Source organism: Chinchilla lanigera, unplaced genomic scaffold, assembly GCF_000276665.1.
Source record: "Chinchilla lanigera isolate Chin_1 unplaced genomic scaffold, ChiLan1.0 scaffold00009, whole genome shotgun sequence".
NCBI lineage: Eukaryota > Metazoa > Chordata > Mammalia > Rodentia > Chinchillidae > Chinchilla > Chinchilla lanigera.
The window spans coordinates 20,425,609-20,445,051 of NW_004955410.1; the positions used below are offsets into that span (position 1 = coordinate 20,425,609).

Sequence of the window (19,443 nt, forward strand, 5' to 3'; positions counted from 1 at the left end):
GAGGGTAGCAAAATGCCCATATTTAGAGTAATGAGAGTGCCAGAAAAACAGATACATGTGACTGAATTACTAAATACTTTTAGAAATTTGATCTTATGCTAAATATTTAATAAGATGCACAGTAATATGTTGGACATATAGACAGTTCTGCATTGTGTAAAGAAACAGCCTGACGGTATTGCACAGGGTTGAGTACTACAGAGGCTGTGGGAATATCACATAGGGTTGAATAGAACTGGGGCAGCACAAGATACCACCTAGAGAGAAGTACCTGTAAGTGCTGTTACTTCTCTGTGTCTTACTCTCTTTGTCTTACTTCAGTGTCTGTGTTGCTGTCTTCTGGCCAGTGTTTCATGATCATTACTGGACAGCTATCAAGACTGCAGGACTAGCTTGTGTACACAGTTTCACTTTATGTGCAGTTATCTGTGCAGAATATTCCTTAGTGGAATGGTTGTACAAGACATTTGTATATAAGATACAGAAGACTTCTGGAGCAGAGCAGCTAATCCTTCGGGAGGTAGGACAGCGGACTATGAAGGTCATGAGCAGGGACTTGCAGAGCATCCATGTTGACAACTGTGGAAATTTCTTAACTAAGGTATAATGGACAAGAAGTGTTTTTAGCTAGAACAAATGAAGCCAGAGGGTTGAATGAGGCTGGAAAAATCCTGAAGGGTTTTGTGTGCTAAACTAGGAAATATGGACACTTCAAAGCTACTGAAAGTTTAACTAGAGGAGTGCTAGAGGTTTATGTTTCAGAAAGAAGTTCCTGGTGAGAGAATCTTAACTTTAGCAAGCCCTCCTCTGCTTCCCATAATCTTTATTGCCTTCAAAACATGAGAAGGATCCACTACACCTCAGAGCTTTGGATGACTCCTGGGTACCAAAGTCCAGTTTTCTACCGTGACTTTGAGGAAACTTAGTTTCTTGCATCTTGAACACTTGCATTATACCCACAGGACACCCTCTTCACTGTATATGTGTCTGTGGTGATACGTCACACCAGGCGCTTTCCCTGGCTATCAAAACCAGAATCCCCGTCACTTCTTAGTTCCTTGCTTTCTTTTTCTGAACACCCTCCAGCTGGAAAAGCACTAAGTTTATCATCTGTCCTCCAACTGGAAAGTAAGCGCCATGAGAACAGAAGCTTTTGTATGTTGTGCTCACTACTCAGTATTCTGCACCTGGCACATCATCATGGGTGTGGAGTCTTTGTTGAAAGAATTTGGCCACAAACTTCTTGTCCCTTCTCTGTCTTTCTCCCTGGGAATCACAGTGCAGCGAGGAGGCTTCATGGCTCAGTCCGCCCTAGTTTTGCTTTCCCACAAAATCCCGTTCATCTTTTGAGATTCCTCCCAGATGCTGCTTTTTCTGTAAAATCTTTCATCACACAGTTACTCCTACTTAGCACCCACAATGCTAGCTGGGTGCAGGATATGATAGGTACAAATAAGTGGTTTGTAACAATTTAGTAATTAACAAGTAGAGAATTATACAGGAAAGTAAAGAAGCATAAGTGAAAGTTGAAATTTAGTTGGTTCATTGGAGAAATGCAGTAATTAGGCATGACTTAAATTTGATAATGAATGAGTATTGTGTAGTTAGGGGGAGGTAGCTAGGGAAACAGTCACCAATTTTTGTTTAATATGCAATTATACAAATAGTCTGGGGGAAGTACTGACTTCTAGCTATGTACCACTTTACCAACTTCTTACCCTTTTTAAAAGAGAAATAATATGAACTGTAATAAAGAAATACAGAAATAGTTCAGTCCTAGAGAAATTACTTGCTTATGGACAATGTAAAAGCATAATAAAATTTCATATATACTTTATCTTCTTACACAAAATATTTTTTCTCTACAAATATCACTAAAAAATAAACTATCTAGAAGTGTTTTGATCAAAGCAAATTACTAGCATTGTACCTAAGCTAATTTCTGCTTTGTATGACAATAGAATTCCATTTGGCTTATCACAAATGTCTTTGTTGTACGAATACACTGGAAATATGTAGAGTCATATCCTTAAAATTATCTTGGCTTTTTAGTTTCTTTATGTTTTAGCATGGGTGTGTGATGATTTATAAATTCGCTATAAGTGATTGATTTCTGCAGTGAAATCTTGGTGAAGGCCTTTGTGTGAAAGTTTCCAATTTCTCATTTCTGAGTTCATTTTCCTCTCCCTCCCATAAGTCTCATTTCTGTCAGGTGAATGTCGAGTGGAATTCTTGGGGGTTTTATCGAACTTTCCAATTGAACATTCTAACACAACGAAAGCTAATAATTAAATAGAATCTGCTCAGTCAAGAAAGCAAAAGTTACTGTTAATCAGAATTAACCACCCAATATCTGTCATTCAGGAAATATCAGTAAAATCAAATCCGTTCTTGTTTTAACATTTGAGGACCGTATCAAATGACAAGGGACTGTATTAGGTGATGAGAGGGGTCTAGGAAGTCTTCACTAATGAGGTGAAAGTGGAGGCTGGAGTGGTGAAAATAAGCTTTACTTACTCTTTTTCTATTTATTTGCAACATAAATTATGCTGAGATGCTGCTCAGGGAAGACAACAGAGAAGGCACACTTTTCACATAATTTATTTTTTTTCATCTCACAATGGCTATGTCTGAGGGAGAAAAAAGTTCTAGTAGACTTGTTAACTGCAGATTACTATATGTGCATGAAATATAGGTAAGCATTTCCCCAATATGTATTTAGCATGTTCCTATGATGAGTTTATAAGCTTTTTAAATAAAACATTAGGAAGAATTTTACCTCTTCCCTGTTTTACTTAGTTAAGATATGAAGGGAAGATTTGGTCAAGATGTAGGTAAATTTGAAGTAAATTTTTAAAGTTTGTTATATTCCAAAAATATTTAAGGAGATGTTATAATGCAATAGCTATTTTTGCTTTCTATTTTTAAAGGATTTTTATGGTCTTTCGCTTGCTTTTCAGAGTAAAGCCGGTCCCAGCTGAAGGAGTCAAGTCAAATCCTTCCAAGCGACATAGAGATCGACTTAATACAGAGTTGGACCGTCTGGCTAGTCTGCTGCCTTTTCCACAAGATGTTATTAATAAGCTGGACAAACTCTCGGTTCTGAGGCTCAGTGTCAGTTACCTGAGAGCCAAAAGCTTCTTTGATGGTATGATGGTAGCTTTGATTTCTCTACAGTAGTTTACAAAATCTTCATATTGAGTATAGCTGTCCTTGTGTTGATCAGTATAAAAATCAGCCATGTGTGAGAAAAGTTTTATCTGTTGCTATATGGAAAACTTGAAGTGGCAAAGTCAAATTTGTGATTGCTCCTAAAATCAATTTTCTGGTTCCATTCATCAAACAGAGCAGCCACTTACAGTTACGGGTCATTGTATAATAATCATGTATTTAGAAATGTGTTCCAACTATGTATGTTCATTTCTAGTTCTATTCTTCTTCCAATTCAGTTGTTTAAAGTGTCTTTCTCTTTTTTAGAAGGCAAGAATAAGATACACATTAACACTATGATTTCTGTTTTCATGGCTGTGTTGTATTTTTCTTTTCAAAATTATAGGTACTTCTAATCTCTTATATCAATGTATGTTTACTAGGGGCTGGGGATTTAGCTCAGTGGCACAGCGCCTGCCTGGCAAGTGCAAGGTCGTGAGTTCGATACCTGGTACCGGCAAAACAACAAAGCAAACAAAAATGTATGTTTACTATAAGAAGATGTAGTTAAAAACATTTTTCCTCAGTAGAAAGCACATGTTAGTATAGGAGTTAAAGGAATTGAATTTCATTCTCCGTTGTGCTACTGACAAACTTTTTACTTTAACCAAACCAGGCAGCATCCCTGTACCTTAGTCTACTTAGCTGTAAAGGTTGGAGTTTGGAGCTCACTGGCTAGGTGCTACCTTTTACCATCAATCATACAATATTTCGTCATAAGAGTATTTTAAATGGGAAGTTTTTGTTTTGAATGATATTTCAATGACTTTTCTCATGTAAAATAATTCTCTTTTGTCTGTATATAAATCAAACATAGATTTTTCAAGGGAATTTTCTAAAGTCATGTTATTTTACAGACTGTGGTAGAATCTCAGTGGCCTGTCTCAGTGCCGTTCAAACTTGAGAGTGCTGACAAATTACCTGGGGATCATGTTAAGGTGCAGATTCTTCTTCAGGTGGCTCGGGTGTGGCCACACGTTTTGCATTTCTAGGAAGCGTTCAGATGATGCTGATAGTGCGTGACTAGGTCATCAGGCAGTTTCCAGACAACATGTTTACAGACTGAAATTGTAATTTGTATTTAGAATGTTGTGTAACAGTTTTCCTTTAGATTTATGTTGATACGATTTGATGTGTTTGGTGTGAGCACCTTTTTATGTGTTGGTTTGTAAGCTTACTTACATGATTTTTTTTTTTTTTTTTTGGATAGAAGCTGTAGAGTTTCAACAGTTATGATCTGGGCAGTATATTATTGATAGGAGGTAGTGACTTCAGGGAAAGAATGGACAGCCTTCTATGAACTTTTAAAAGTTTTGCAGTAGACATTATATTTTCTCTGTGTTTGAATTTTCAGTTTTGTTTTACCAAACGGTTCATCTTGGGGATGACTTATGCAGTAGTTAGTGACAGATCTGTGTATTATGTGTAGGTTTATCAGCTCTACAGTCTTTTGTGAGAGAGGTGAAAGTAGAATACAACTTCTGGATTCCATGTATTATTTTTTCTGATTGAATCTCAGTTAGTCTTTGTTTTCTGGGAACCCTCATATAGCAAACTCTGAGGACTTCTCCCTAGGTCTCTGGTTTTCACAAATGTCCTCAGTGAACAGCGTCAGCCTCGCTTGTGAAATGGTTGTAAATGCTCATTCTTGAGCCTCACCCTAGACTATGGAATCATATACTGGTTGTGGGTCTAGGTGCATGTTGATGTCTGGGGCCACTGCTGTGGATTGTAACCTGATGCCCATGCCCAGGTTCCTGGAATGCTGGCTTGTTCCTTAGCACTTACTCACATGCTGCCCTAATGCCTGACTGGTAGGGATTCCAGCAAGATGTCATCCCTACCGTTAGAGTTTATGCCTAGAAGCTTGAGTCTGGTATAGATTTATTGACTTGGGTTATTTTACTTTTCCATTTGCTTGTCTTTTATAATGAGAAGTCAAACTACATATGTTTTTTAAAAAATAGGTAGACTGTCTAATAGAACAAAACTGAAGGTATTTTGTGTGACCAGTGTTCCTTTCAAGTCTTAGCATAATTTCTGCCTTCTAGGTAGATATGTGTGTATGTGAGCACACGCATACGTACACGCATGTACACATATACATACACATGTGCATACATATATAATTTGACTTCTGTTATTGAGTGCCTCAAATAAAGGAGATTCCGGGTTTACCTTCTAAAGAATGTTATAGTGTAACAAGGCTCATCATGGAGTTCTTGTTAAAGAGTATTTTCTCAGCTCTTTATTAATAAGTTAGTTTACTTTTTCTTGTGATCTAGTGTATTTGACAGTAGGATCTTATTATCTACAATAGGGTCTTATTATTTCATCAATTATAATATTTTTAATTTTAGAATCTGTACGCTGCTGTTTCCAAATTCAGTGGGCACAAGAATACCTGGAAAGCATGTTGAAATGCACATTCTAGGGCATGCCTCTTACGTGCTTACTCAATGGATTTTATGTAAAAACACAGAAATCAGAATTTTGAAAAGCATGTTACAGAGTCTACAGCAGCATCTTAGCCTGGCCTGGATTGTGCCCTTAACTAGTTTAAAAAAATTATTTGGTTCGCCATAACAAAATTTTAGAAAGACCATAAGTGTGTTTACTTAGGTTTTAGTATCGTGTATATGTCCTACACAGTACCCTGGGTTACTCTATAGAGGAAGGAATATAGAGTTAGAGGGAAGGTGAGGGGTACAAATTAGTTAAAAACAAAAAAGATCTCAGCATCTTCTCCAGAATGTCATTGGTCTGGAATGACAACACAGTGTTTCAGAGCATAAAATTTGGGGTAACCCTTAGAACTGAAAAATGCTATATGCAAAGTCAGAAACTTGGAGCATGCTTCGGTGTTTAGGGTTTTCCTGTACACTTAGACTCCCTCTCCCACTGTTAGGGAAACTGTATAGCAAAGTGAAGGGAAGCTCAAAATGAATAACAGGATGCAAACAAGGGGTGTGCAAATTCCTGCGGAAAGAACAATATAAACGAATAATCATACAATCTTTTCAGAAAGGAAACTCAAGTTTTACTATAACAATAGATATTTTTCCAAGAAAATACATCTATTTATTGCAAGTTTAAATAATCCAACTTGGATGGATCTTCTTAAACTCTGGAGGCATGAATACATTACTGTTGCTGTCTGAAAAGCAGTGTCTCCATTTGAAGTGAATCATTTATATTTATCTGTTTCTCATTAACTGAAACATCCTAAAATATAAGTATTAAGTACTTCAGCAGGACTTAGTCATTTCTCAGGTGGGGTAAAGTAGAACTAGTGTGACATTACTGAGTATTAAGGTCAGTTATCACACTATCCTGAGATGGAAGGTATTTTACAAAATATAAATCATTTAATGACTATGAAGAACAGTAGTTTATTTACAGGGACTAGGATTTGGGTGGTTACAACCTAATCTTTGAAGTTGGTTGATGTTAGGGTTGTTGTATCTTAATAGTTGTCAAACAATAAACACTAGACTATTCACCAATTTCATCAGTGTGATATTTTATTCTAAGAGTAATTTCAATATGTATTAATTTTAATTACATTTCCTTATTACCTTTTGGAAATGTTCATCTGCATGTAAGTGTTGTATTTTTAGTAGCAATCCCAAAAATGAAATTTTGGGGAAAAAAAATAAAAATTTGGAAATGACTGTCTTTGTGTTTAAAAGGCTAAATATCTCATGAGAAGAAAAAGGCAGAAAAATGTTTCCCTCACAGTAGTAGTGGTTAGATATCATGTGGCATTCATTAATTCAGTAAGATATTTATTGTATTGTACCATTTAAAATGTAACATTACAGTAACAAGAAATGTTTAATATCCTCTGTTATATTTGAGTCATAGACTATTTTTGTGAGACCTTCATAATTGAGATGTATAAATTTGTGGGGAAAAAGACTTAGAAACAAAAAAAAGATGTTTTTTTATAGGTTGTTATTAGCCTATACAGACCTGAATTTCTGAATTCAAGTTACTATTTCAAAGACTAAGAGGTAGAGGAACGTCTGAGTCCTTGATTCATGGTATATGCTTAAAATACCATTTTACAAAGCTCACAATTATTTACATTAGAATATTTTAAATTCATGAAATCTAAAATACTATGGGAAAGACAATATATTAGATGTGATGATTTAACATTTATTAGGTACAATCTTAGAAGTAATGTTAGATGTGATGGTCTAATATTTTTTGCCTCATTGTTTGTCATGCAACTTTGTTAACTTTATTTAAAACTAAAAATTATAATTGTTCTTTCCTAGGTCTTTTCTTAACATCCAAAAGTCTCCATTCCCTCATGTATTGAAAAAACAAGAGTACCAGTCTCTTAAGACGATTATGGACATTAAATAAGATATGGAAAGTGCTGGGTGGAGAGTGTGATAATTATCATATATTGTTACTAAGTAATTTAAAGTCACTCTAATGTTAGGAAGTAGCCCTGTGATAGAATCTCGTGTTATCTTATTACTCTTCCATTGCTTTCTAATTAATGCCATCCATACCTACACGAAGGTGAATAGTATTAATATACCTTCTAGTCATTTTAAGAAGAGAGGATTAGTGTTTATGAGACAGCAACTAGAGGGAAAACTTGATAGAAGGCTAAAAACTATGTAGTTTAGATTGAGAGAACTAGGCATAAAACAAGTTTTGTAAAACGTCACCATAGTATTTTTTAGATGACATTGGGAAATGATCCCACCCTTCCTGAACTCATCTTTGCACAATATTTACTTAAATCCTTTCCTGATAACCAACATAAAAATAGAACCTCCCACGATGGTCCCCAAAGTGTGCGTAAGTAATAGTTGCACATATTCAATATCGCCCTTCCAGCATTTTTAGTTAAAAGCCTTGCTGTTTGGAAAGATGAATTCCTCCATTATTTTTTTCTAACTTCCAAGTTCCTGTGATACTTAATTAAATCCCATTCTGGCACAATATTTTTTACGCTCTTTTCTGGTTCTTTATGTCCGTAGCTTGTGTACCCTACTTAAAGGCAAGGTCTACCTCATGTCTAATTACATTGTCTAATAACCTTAATACAAGCCTTAATGCAAAAGAAATCAAAATTACTCTGAGGTAAATACTGTTTTTCTTATTCAACTTCTTGTGGTTAAGAAATGTTACCGTTGTTGACTCTAGTTGGAACTGACATCAGTTCCACTGATTAAAAGTTGATTTTAAGATCCCTCATGGTTACTAAGGCATTTGTAATTTGACACTGTGATAATCTGTCCATTTTTAGGCTTAGTTTGCATATTTTGTAATGTAAGGGTTTGGGTTTTGTTTCTTCTTACCAGCAAGTCTTAGTGCAAATTGTGCTTTATACTTAAATTGTGCTTTATATTTAAGTATTTGGGAAAGTGGCAGACTGTCCTTCACTTTGCCATTGTGAGCGTTCATTGCATTGCAAGTTGGGCTGTTAAAAAGCAGCAAGAACATAACTTACAGATAAGGTAATTCGCTACCTTTCAATGCGAAGTTTAAATTTTCTTTGGTCTTGATAAACTGTTAGATGAGTTTGCCTCACTATTTTTTGCCCTAAGGAAATCTGTTCTCTGGCCTTTTGAAATTGTTATATTCAGAGGCCAGGCTTCTGATCTCTTCTTTCAGAGAGATAGCTTTCAACTTCTGCACAGGCAAGAACTTGGCACATGATTCTGGTGTGACACGTGCACTGATGGTTTACCAGAAAATATGCTGCAAACATGAAAAATGTTTATATGATACACTACTTAAACTGCGAGAAAATCTAGTCATTGGTAAATCTTGCGTTTTCCCTGAGCCAGATTATTCTAGCACATAAAAATCTAATAAAAAGTTTTAAAAGGACTGACAAGTCAATTTTGTTTAGTGATTTCTTTTATTTAAATATGACAAGTTTAAAAAAAGATCAGAAAAGTTGAAAGATAAAAATGGAAATTATGGGCCAGGGATATAACTGAGTGGCACAGTGCCTGCCTGGCAAGCGCGAGCTCCTGAGTTCGATTCCTGGTCCAAAAAAAACGAAATTATTTAAGGATTATATTTAAAAGAAGGCAGTTGTTAGGCTCTGGAAACACTGCTAGTAATACAAGCTACCTTTTATTTAACAGTTGATCTGCTGTATATCAAGAACTCCAGCTATATTCTCATTACCCTTCTCAATAGGATGGACTTCTGTTTTAATTACCACTCCACACAGAGAAATAGGCTCAAAAACTTACCCATTTAGCCCATTTAGTAAATAGCAAAGCTACAATTTACACCCATGTCTGTTAGATATATCAGATAGCATTAGTCACGTGGTTTCTTTTTGTTTTGTTTTTTGTTTTTGACACACTGGAAATCAAGCCCAGGGGTTCTCTGCCGTTGGGCTATATCCTCAGCACTTCACATTTTTTTTTTGAGACAGAGTCTCCTAGAGTTGCCCAGGTTAGCTTCAAACCTGCCATCCTCCTGCTTCACCATCCAAAGAATGTTGGGTTACAGGCATGCAACCCATGCTTTTCATTGAGATATCTTTAAGTGTTTAATCAAATGCCTAAGTAAATGGAGCTATAGTTATTACTTCCATTTCAGCTGTGCTGTCTCCCAACTCAAACACACACACACACTCTTACACAGTGAGAGGAGACAAGAAGTAGCAGTACGGCGTGCTGCCTCCAATGTAAACATCCTACCATGGCCTCATACTTCCTTTTGTGAATGCAGTCCATGTGCAGTTAGAAGCGGTAATGAAGGAAAAAACATTTTATAAGATGAAGTACCTAGGAATAAACATACAAATAAATCAAATCTTATTTGTGAACAACTTTAAACAGGACAAAAAATAGAGTTGAACAAGTGGAAAACAATATATATTTGATAGGACAATTCAACATAAATGTATTAATTCTCCATGAGTTGATTTATAAATTTAACATGAACCTAATAACAGTATTAACAGGTTTTTTTTTAACCCAAGAGCTAAACAAATGGATTCTACATTTTTTAGAAACAATGGATTCTACATTGCTTAATAAGGCATATGGTTGCTTCTTTCTCCTTTCTACCACTAGTTCCTTGACAGATGTTAAAATCATTTTTGTAGGTTACATTCTTTAGTCTCATAAACAAGTAAATAGGAATGGCAAGTGCTTATGCCAGTATCACACAGTCCTTTCAGACTCCTAAGTCACACGATGAGACTATAGTGAAATCATGAAAAATTTTATTTAACAACCTGTCAGCTGACAGCTTGATTATATACTTCAATTTTGTTATTAGTATAGAATTGGAAACGACTTACTGGCAAAAGACTTATTTACACAGTCATTGTAGTTTCAGTAGATGCCAGTGTTTCAAATTATTCTCTGTATTTGGTAGTCAGAGATATTCTATTACAGCTCTTTAATATTGCTTATTTTAAAATCTACCGACTTTGTTACTGTTTTTTTCTACAGTTGCATTAAAATCCTCCCCTGCCAATAGAAATGGAGGCCAGGATAACTGTGGAGCACAGTTCAGAGATCATTTGAATTTGCAAGAAGGAGAACTTTTATTACAGGTAAGTTTTAGTAAATATAGTTTCTTAAAATAGGGAAAGTTGTAAATGTAAGATTAACCAACTGATCTTTTACTAATTCCCACCTAATGTTTTGTGCCATTTTCTTATGAGCCATAGCAGTGGTGTACACTACTACCCGATAAAATGAAATTATGTGAAGTGTATTCATTAGAGTTTATGTCATCACCCTACATGTTGTATTTAAGGCATGTATTTCTTTCCATAATTTAGCTCAATAAAAATACTTAAGTGCATTTATTTAACATTTTAAATGTTTTCTTAATCTGAACTTTTTCAGTATTGTCTTGCAATTTGTATTTCATTTCAGCAGTTATGTTGACTTAATTCATGTGCTATAGTTTTTCTCAAAAACTTCAATCCTACTTTCTATGTTTAAATTTGTCTGTTTTGTTAAATTTGTCTGTTTAAATTTGTCTGTTTGTTAAATTTGTCTGTTTAAATATGTTAAATTTGTCTGTTTAAATTTGTCTGAGTTTCTAATTTGTCTGTGAAAGCATTCTAAATCATTTTAAGGTCTGTTTTCTTTCTTTTAGAACTTACACTATGCTTGATTCTCACTTAGCATTTTCAGAAGCTTATTTTGTTGAAATAAGATAGAATGAGATGTATGCTATAATAGGTCCTGTCATTACATGATCATTTCCAGTTCCATTCGGTGATCCGAATGGAAGAACTGAGTTTGCTATGTGACAAAAAGTTGCCACCAGTTTTAGTAACCCCGTTAGTTCATTAGTTAATGCAACAGTGCAGCCTAATAATTTATAATACTTTTATTCTAATTGTGTCCAAGTTTCTGTGTTTTTCAAAATTTACCATGCTTTCATGATGCTAAATAAGTTGAATATATTCAAGCATGTTTCTCTCCCACTCCCTGGTGGAGCTCTTTCTGTATATTTAGCTAAAACATGAAAATTCCTCATTCAGGTAGGAGGAAAACATTCTAATAATTGCTGTTTAGTGTGACTAGACACATTTTGAGTTGTATATTAAGTTAAAGAAATCCTTTATTCCAAGTGAAAATATGGATTGATTGACCCAGCAGTTCATAAGTTGGTTTAAATTATGATCAAGTGATTTTTTTAAAAAAATGTTTAGACAGGCATATCATTTGCCAAGGACACAGAACAGTACTAATACAAAGCTAGAATTACACATTTCTTAACTATCTGAAAATTGAAGACCCTTCCGCAGTTAAAATGAATCCACATGTTGTGAATTATATTGATAACCATTTGTAGACTATTCTTCAGTAAGCATGACATTTGCTTAAGATCGTGTTTCTTTATGAAGAATCTGCTAATCAGCTTTTTCATTGCTGAGACAGAATACCTGACCTGCACAGATTAAAGGATGAGAGGTTTAATTTGGCTATTTTTAGTGTTTAGTCCATGGTCAGCTCTCCCCAAAGTGTACAGAGCATGGAAGAAGGCATGGCAGAGCAAAGCTGCTCACATCATGGGATCTCAGAAGCTGAGGGAGAAGGAATAAATCAGAAGGAGGGACAAGAACTTACCCTTCCAGGTCACAGCCCCAGTGACTTGCATCTCCAGCTGTGCCCCACTTCTAAGAGCACATGAAGTATGAATGATTAAAGGATGAGTCCACCCACGAGTACAGCAACCTGTGATCCAGTCACCTTCCAAACACATGAGACTTTTGGGGAAATTTTAAATCTAAACTGTAACACTTTGCCTCTGGTCCCCAAAAGGCATATATTCATCTCATTATAATATTCATTTAGTCCATCTCTAGGAGTTGCCAGGCTTACAAGTTCTATCATTGCTGAAAAGTCCAAGTCCAAAGTGTCTAGTGAACTCTTAGGTATGAGCACCTGTAGAAATAAAAAAGAAAGTTAAATACAATATACAGTGGTATTGGGTAAACATTGCCATCCCAAGAGGAAAGAATTGGGGAGAGAAAGGAAGTAGACCAAAGCAAGACTGAAAACCATTGGAGTAAACGTTAAATCCTGAAGCTCCATGTCCAACATCCAGGGCAGCTTGTGGCCAGATGTAAACTCCAAAGGACTTAGGCAGTATGATTTGTGGATTATTTCTCATATATTGCATTAAATACTAAGGGAACCTCAACATGATTTTGAGAGGGTAATAATTTGTAACTAAAACCAAAAGAATGCTGTCTTTGTATAGTTATTATATTCTTTCTGTTAATTTGTCAAGAAAATAATTCAGTATAAGTAATAACCTTGCTCTTATACATATTTAAGATCATTTGAGCTTTATGAAAAAATGTTAAGCATCTGTTCTCTTTTTTTATTTCTGACACTTGCCTAGAAGGATTTGATATCATGTCCTAAATTATCCTTTTGTCTTCTGACATCTTGATGAGTGTTTCAGATGTACCACATTTGTTTTACTCTTTGGAAGAAGTTCTCTAAAATAATATGAATAATAAATTATTATTATTCTCTAGGAAAAAAGATATTTTTAGGATGAAACAGTATAGGAGAATACATTGTTACTGCCCACCAAATGTAAGAATATCAATTTTGAGATGTGTTTATCATGGAATATTCAAGTTCTCAATATGTGGGAATATTGCCAGGTATTATATATTAGTTCTGCAATCACAGATCCAATACACCAGTTGTAGTTAAAGAATGAGAGCCAGGCAACCATTTGCAATCAAGAACAGTCGATTTGCAAGGCATCAGTTCATGATGGTTAACTACAAAGGCTACTGAGCCAGGCTAAGTTAACCTCCGGGCACAGCTTTTTCTGCTTGTGTGACCTTGTACAGTTGTGTACCTCAGTTTTTTCATTTGTAAAACTGGAATATGGTATCCAGTTTGAGTTTTGTAGAGGATTAAGCCACTTTAGTACATAAGAACAGTTAGAGAAACCCTGCCAAATAATAGATCTTATAATCAAGTTCTCAAAAGTATATCATGGAGCAGTGGTCGTGAACGTGAAAGAATTAGAGTGAAAGGAGAGTTACTGTTACTTTCTTTACCTCATCTCATAATGAGTGTATTCACTCAGCTCTGTGAGCATCATAAGCACAGGGACAACAGCTTGTTAGCTCAACCCCAGGACTTGCGTCTGTCCTCTTTGCTAAGTGTTGAATGAGCTAATTATTATCAATGTATCTTTTTATAATTCTCAAGGAATGATCATGTAAACTAGTCTTTATTCATTCCCACTATCATATAGTATCGTGCCTTAGAGTAATTGAGTGCTCACCCTATGGCAGGTACCAAGTTAGATGCATCATCTTATCCACCCAATAAAGTGCTAGTTTTTGAAATGACACCAAAGCTCGAAGGGGTAAATGGCGTAAGCCACCAAGCCAGTAAGAGACAGAGATAGGAGCCCTGCCCACACGTGACTGCACACTGTGTGGTCCTCACACTAACCTGACCACTTCTTCACCTTTTGGGAGAAAGAGTCTCTGAAGAGGTAAGCCATGATGGCATAGCAAAGAATTACATCCTGTACTAAATTGAGTTTAAGCAGGAAATAGGGAGGCTTTTAGAATTAAAATGTATAACAATAAACTCTTAATGTGATATAAAATACTTTTGGTATCCAAGGAGAGAATAAAATTAATTAACATTGAACTAACAAACCTGCTAGAAGAATAGCAGAACAGGGCACAACTTTTAAACTAAAAGAAAGAAATAATACAGAATAATAGTAAATAACTGACCAAAAGCAGGCAAGGGATAGTGAGAAAGAAGCCTGATGCAGACAGAGTAAATAGCATTAGCACATATAAAATAGTTGGCTTAAACATGAATATACTAGTATTTCATTAGACTTTAATGAATAAATTTATGTGCTATATATTTTTATAGGCGTTATATTTGAATTCTGTGTTTTAGATGTATTGTTTTCCAATAAAGGACTTAACGTTTTATAGTTATTTGAAAGATCCAAATTACACAGAGTATCAGTGCTTGAAATATCTGTGTAGAAAAATATATTTTCTCCTATCTAAATTTTTCTCAAGGCAGCATCTTTACCTGCTACATTTCTCATAAAACACCATATGCTAGGTTATAGTGCTGATTTCTATACAGTTTATGTTTACAAAATAGCTATAATCTATTTAAAAGAGAAACTCCTAGAGTGTGAGGTAAAAGACAAAATCAATGTTCTATTAAAGTTTCTGTGTTTGAGGTTTCACTTTAGCTATTTTTCCTATTCAGAAAATAGAAATAGGTATCTTCTGACACCAGGGGTATTTGTTATGTCTGTTTATGCAGTATAACAGTTTCAAACATTTTGAAGGGAAGAATTTTCAGAGATAAAAGCAGTTCTCTTTAATCTGAGAGTTGGTTGTTGTAACAATTTTAATTTCTGTTACTGTTACTGACATAATTTTTTATCCTTGTAGGCTCTGAATGGCTTTGTATTGGCTGTCACTACAGATGCTTTGGTCTTTTATGTGTCTTCAACTATACAAGATTACCTGGGCTTTCAGCAAGTAAATAGATTTTTCATATAGCATTTAAAATAAAATGTTTTAGAAAATGAACTTTCTACTTCTTATGATCTTATAGTTTAGGGATAGAGTTGACCATTTGTACATATAAAATATCAGTTAACAAATGTGTGTATGTGCATATATGCTACAAGAATGAAAAATTGTTCCTTTGCAGCTAATATATTTTTTCTAATACTAATAATTGGTAGCACTGTGACTTCGTTAAGAGTTTATATGATTGATTGATTTTTCTTTTTTGACTTATCAATAGTTTCATATAAAAAATTTTGAGGTGAATAGCCAGGTGTGGTGGTGCACATCTATAGCCCCGGGAGGCTGAGGCAGGAGGGTTGTCATGAGTTCAAGGCCACTCTGGGCTACATAGTGAGTTCAAGGCCAGCCTGAATTACAGAGCAAGACCCTGTGTCCAAAAAAAAAGAAAAGAAAAGAAGAGAAAAAAACTTACAGGTGGCTTACAGAAAATAAAGGAAATAGATTAAAACTGACCTGAAGAATGTGTAGTACTCACATGGGAGGATAGGGATCTTCGGAGGAAGGTAGAAATTCTGTTAGGAGTAGGCAGGAAGTCTTTTAAGAGAGCAAATGTTTGGCTTATTAAACAGCATTGAATGAATGGTGGATAAATGGAGTTGTATTATGTGTTTGATGGACACAAATATCCGTTAGGACTTGAGAGCTGATTATAAGTACAGTACACTTGAATACTTGCTATTTTTATGTATCTGGTTCTCACATTGTAATGTGCATAAGAATCACATGAAAAACTTGATAAAACTTGATGAAATCTCTGAGTTCCATGCCCAGACACTCTGATTCAGTAGGTCATAGCATGGCTGTGAATTTGCATACCTAAGAATCTCCTAAGGCTTCTGGTCTGAATAATAATGTCGGTATGACACTGTGAGGTAGCCTCAAGTTGCCAGTCTGCATAGCACTATATGACACTTACATAGACTGGTTTTGACTATGCATATTTTATGCATACCAAAGGAAATGTAATCTTTTAGCTTATGTTTTAAATTTTGGCAATTGTTTAATAGATGTCATAAATAATATAATGCTAAAAGATGATTTAAGAATTGATTACTAAACTAATGGAATCTGGCTACTTCCACTAGTCTAAATTTTGTTTTTCTTTGATTTCAAAGGAAATACAGAAAAGCCTATTTGAAACTTAGTGAATTACAAAACTATATTGACTCTGATTTGCTGTTATTGTTCATATTAGTTAAGAAAATCTAAGAAATTAGCCGTGTTCCAGTTTACTTTTTCTCATTCATACACATAGCCTGAATATTCTTTAAGCAAACATTCATTTCTGACATAGTAGTATATTAAGGCACCATTTTAAAAACTGCATTTGTGACTCACTATTGGGTAATAATGCAGTTGATATAGTGGATCACCGTCAAACTTTCTTTTTAGTTGCTTAGGATGGAATGAAATAAAATAATATAGAGTGCACAATATCATCACACACGAAGGTAAGTGTTTCATGAAATTTTTTTCTAAGTGTTCATGTTTGTGCGTGTAAGAGAGAGAGAAAGAGAGAGAATACGTGTTTCATATCACATTGCAGTAAATCCTGAGAGACATGAGGAAAGAGGGCATTCCAGTATGATAAAGGGATGATCCCTTACTCTTATGGAGTGTACTTGTAGTCATGTTTAAAACAAAGAACACTTCCAAGGCACAGTGAAGGAAATGTGCGATGAATTGTGTTAAGGATAGAGAAGTAATAGAGGACTGAGTGTTCATGGAGGGATTCATGGAAGAGGTAGGATTTAAAAGGTCAATAAATGGATAAAGACCATAAGCAGATCTTAATATGGCACATTTAATGAATGAAGGAATGTGGCGGTCAGCTGTTGATTAACAACATTCATATGGGTAGCGAGCTTATTGATTATCCTGCTAGTTTCTTTTTCTAGCTTTTCCTATTCTGGATGACAGGGAGCTTTGGCAATCATTCACTTTACATTCATCACCACTAACAATCTAGACAGGTTCTGAAGTTATTTTAGTAAGCCCTATAGTTTTTTAATCAATGCTCTTGTTTTATTTCCTTGTTTCGTTTTTCATCAGTCTGATGTCATACATCAGAGTGTGTATGAACTTATCCACACTGAAGATCGAGCTGAATTTCAGCGTCAGCTCCATTGGGCATTCAACCCTTCCCAGTGTACGGACTCTGGACAAGCAGTTCCTGGTAAGGATGTTTACCAAAGCATAGTGTTGGTGGTTTTTTAATATGGTTCTGTAAAAGGAAGTGGGGAACCTTTAGAGATTAGAACTCCATGCTAAAGGTGGAGAAAATGGTAAAAGGTGTGAGTTTGTAACTGTAGGCCAGAGCCAGGTCACCAGATCCTGATGATCTAAGGAATATTTCGTACATGACAGCCATTGAGGAATTAAACACAAAAGATGTTGCCATATACAAAGATGTAATATATGTTATAAGGATAACTCTGGTACCATCATGAAAGATGGGTAAAATGTATAAAATAGAAACTGGAGTGCTTATAACTGCTTTGATTAAAATGAATCAAATAAAAAAGTAAACAGCATAAGCAAATATGAAAAGCATTTTTCAATGCAAGCAGTGTTTTCAAAAGTCTGAAAAGATGAAAAGTGTTAAAACAACAAAAAGAAAAATACGGAAATTGTTGAGAGTGATAGCTCAATAAAAATACAAACAGAAGTTAAGTCTTGTGTGATAAAAGTTATCCAATAAGTTTTTGGTTTTTTAAATCATTTTTAAAAATGATTTCTTAATTCAAAATATAGACTCCAGTGTTTAAATTAATACAGATTTTAAATTATTCGAATAGTTTTACCACAAAATGAAGTGTCTAGTTTGTGTTGCTTTGTTTCCTCAGAGCCTCACGGCCTTCTGCAGGCAGGAGTCTCTTATACCTCAGAGCAGCTTCCTCCAGAAAAGTCTTTTATGGAAAGGAACTTCATATGCCGACTAAGGTGTTTGCTGGATAATTCATCTGGCTTTCTGGTAAGGTACAAAACCTTAAAATACCGGCTTATACTGTTAAGGCATAGAAGGCAAAAAGAAAAGTTAACTGAAGCTAGTTTTGTTTGGTTAAATTTGAGTTCAGTTTTTAAAATGGTCTGAATAATTTTAAAAAGAAAGTAATTTTTAAAAATTACTACTTTAGCTAAGCATGGTGGTACACACCTGTAATCCCAGCACTTGGGAGGCTGAGACAGGAGGATTGTTGTGAGTTCAGAACCAGCCTGGGCTACAAAGTGAGCTCAAGGCCAGCCTGAACTGCATAGCAAGACCCTGTCTCAAAAAAAAAAAAAAAAATTATTACTCTAGATTTTTAATATTTTCCATAACTGAGAAAGCTCTTTCCTTTAGGATAATAATAAAAACTAGGTGAAGTAACATGGAGCCTTGTATCAAAAAATAGATACAAAACAACATTTTAGGACTTTTTTTTTAGCTATGGTAGAGAATTACCTAGTCCTTCTATGTAATAGGAGGATGCTTACCATCTTGGGATTTAATGCCTGCTAGATAGGAGAATTAAGGCCTTTTCCATGTGTGTGAAATGACTGCCATATAAAAACTGATTGTGTATTCCTGGTGTGGAATCATCACCTGACATGAGACCATGTTTCCTGATGCGTGGTCTGAATCCTGCATAGGACGCCTCTGAGGAGCAGCTGAGGCAGGGTTCTCAGAGTCTTCCGCTGATTGCATCCTTCACAGCACACTGCGCCAAGTAAAGAAGAGAATACGGACCATGTGAACTGTTTTTGTGAATTACAGAGGATTTGAAGTAGAATAGCAAATCTTATATTAAGCATTTCCAAGCAGTGTTTTTTATTTCTGTTTTTTTCTGGAGACAGTTCTGCCGAACCAGAGTTAGAGCTGTGACTTGACATACTTTTCCTAGCGCTGGGGCTCAGAATCAGTTAACATGTATTTCTGAGATGGAATTTCTAGGGCAAGAATGTTGTGTACCTTCTGCTCCTGACAGACGTCAGAATCATTCCTCAGGCTGCTTGATACTGTTTCAGTCACCTACACTGATCATGTTAAATTATCTTCTGTCATCTAAACTTACTCTTTTATCTTTAATATGGTTGTACATTCTTCACGTGATTTCATAATGGTTCACTTTAGTATTTTTAATAAAGTTATATTTTGTGCCTATAGGAAA

General features: G+C 35.2%; 1 protein-coding gene across 1 annotated transcript in view; it reads left to right on the forward strand.

Moving 5' to 3' along the window:
- Nucleotides 1-2,922: 2,922 nt before the first annotated feature.
- The window catches only part of Ahr (aryl hydrocarbon receptor), a 30,952-nt gene continuing 14,431 nt past the window's right edge, over nt 2,923-19,443 (forward strand). The window contains exons 1-5 of the mRNA XM_013510570.1: nt 2,923-3,148; nt 10,665-10,768; nt 15,149-15,238; nt 17,345-17,468; nt 18,139-18,266. Coding sequence (XP_013366024.1) covers nt 2,938-3,148; nt 10,665-10,768; nt 15,149-15,238; nt 17,345-17,468; nt 18,139-18,266 — 657 coding nt within the window. The 5' untranslated portion in view covers nt 2,923-2,937. The remainder of the gene's footprint in view (nt 3,149-10,664; nt 10,769-15,148; nt 15,239-17,344; nt 17,469-18,138; nt 18,267-19,443) is intronic.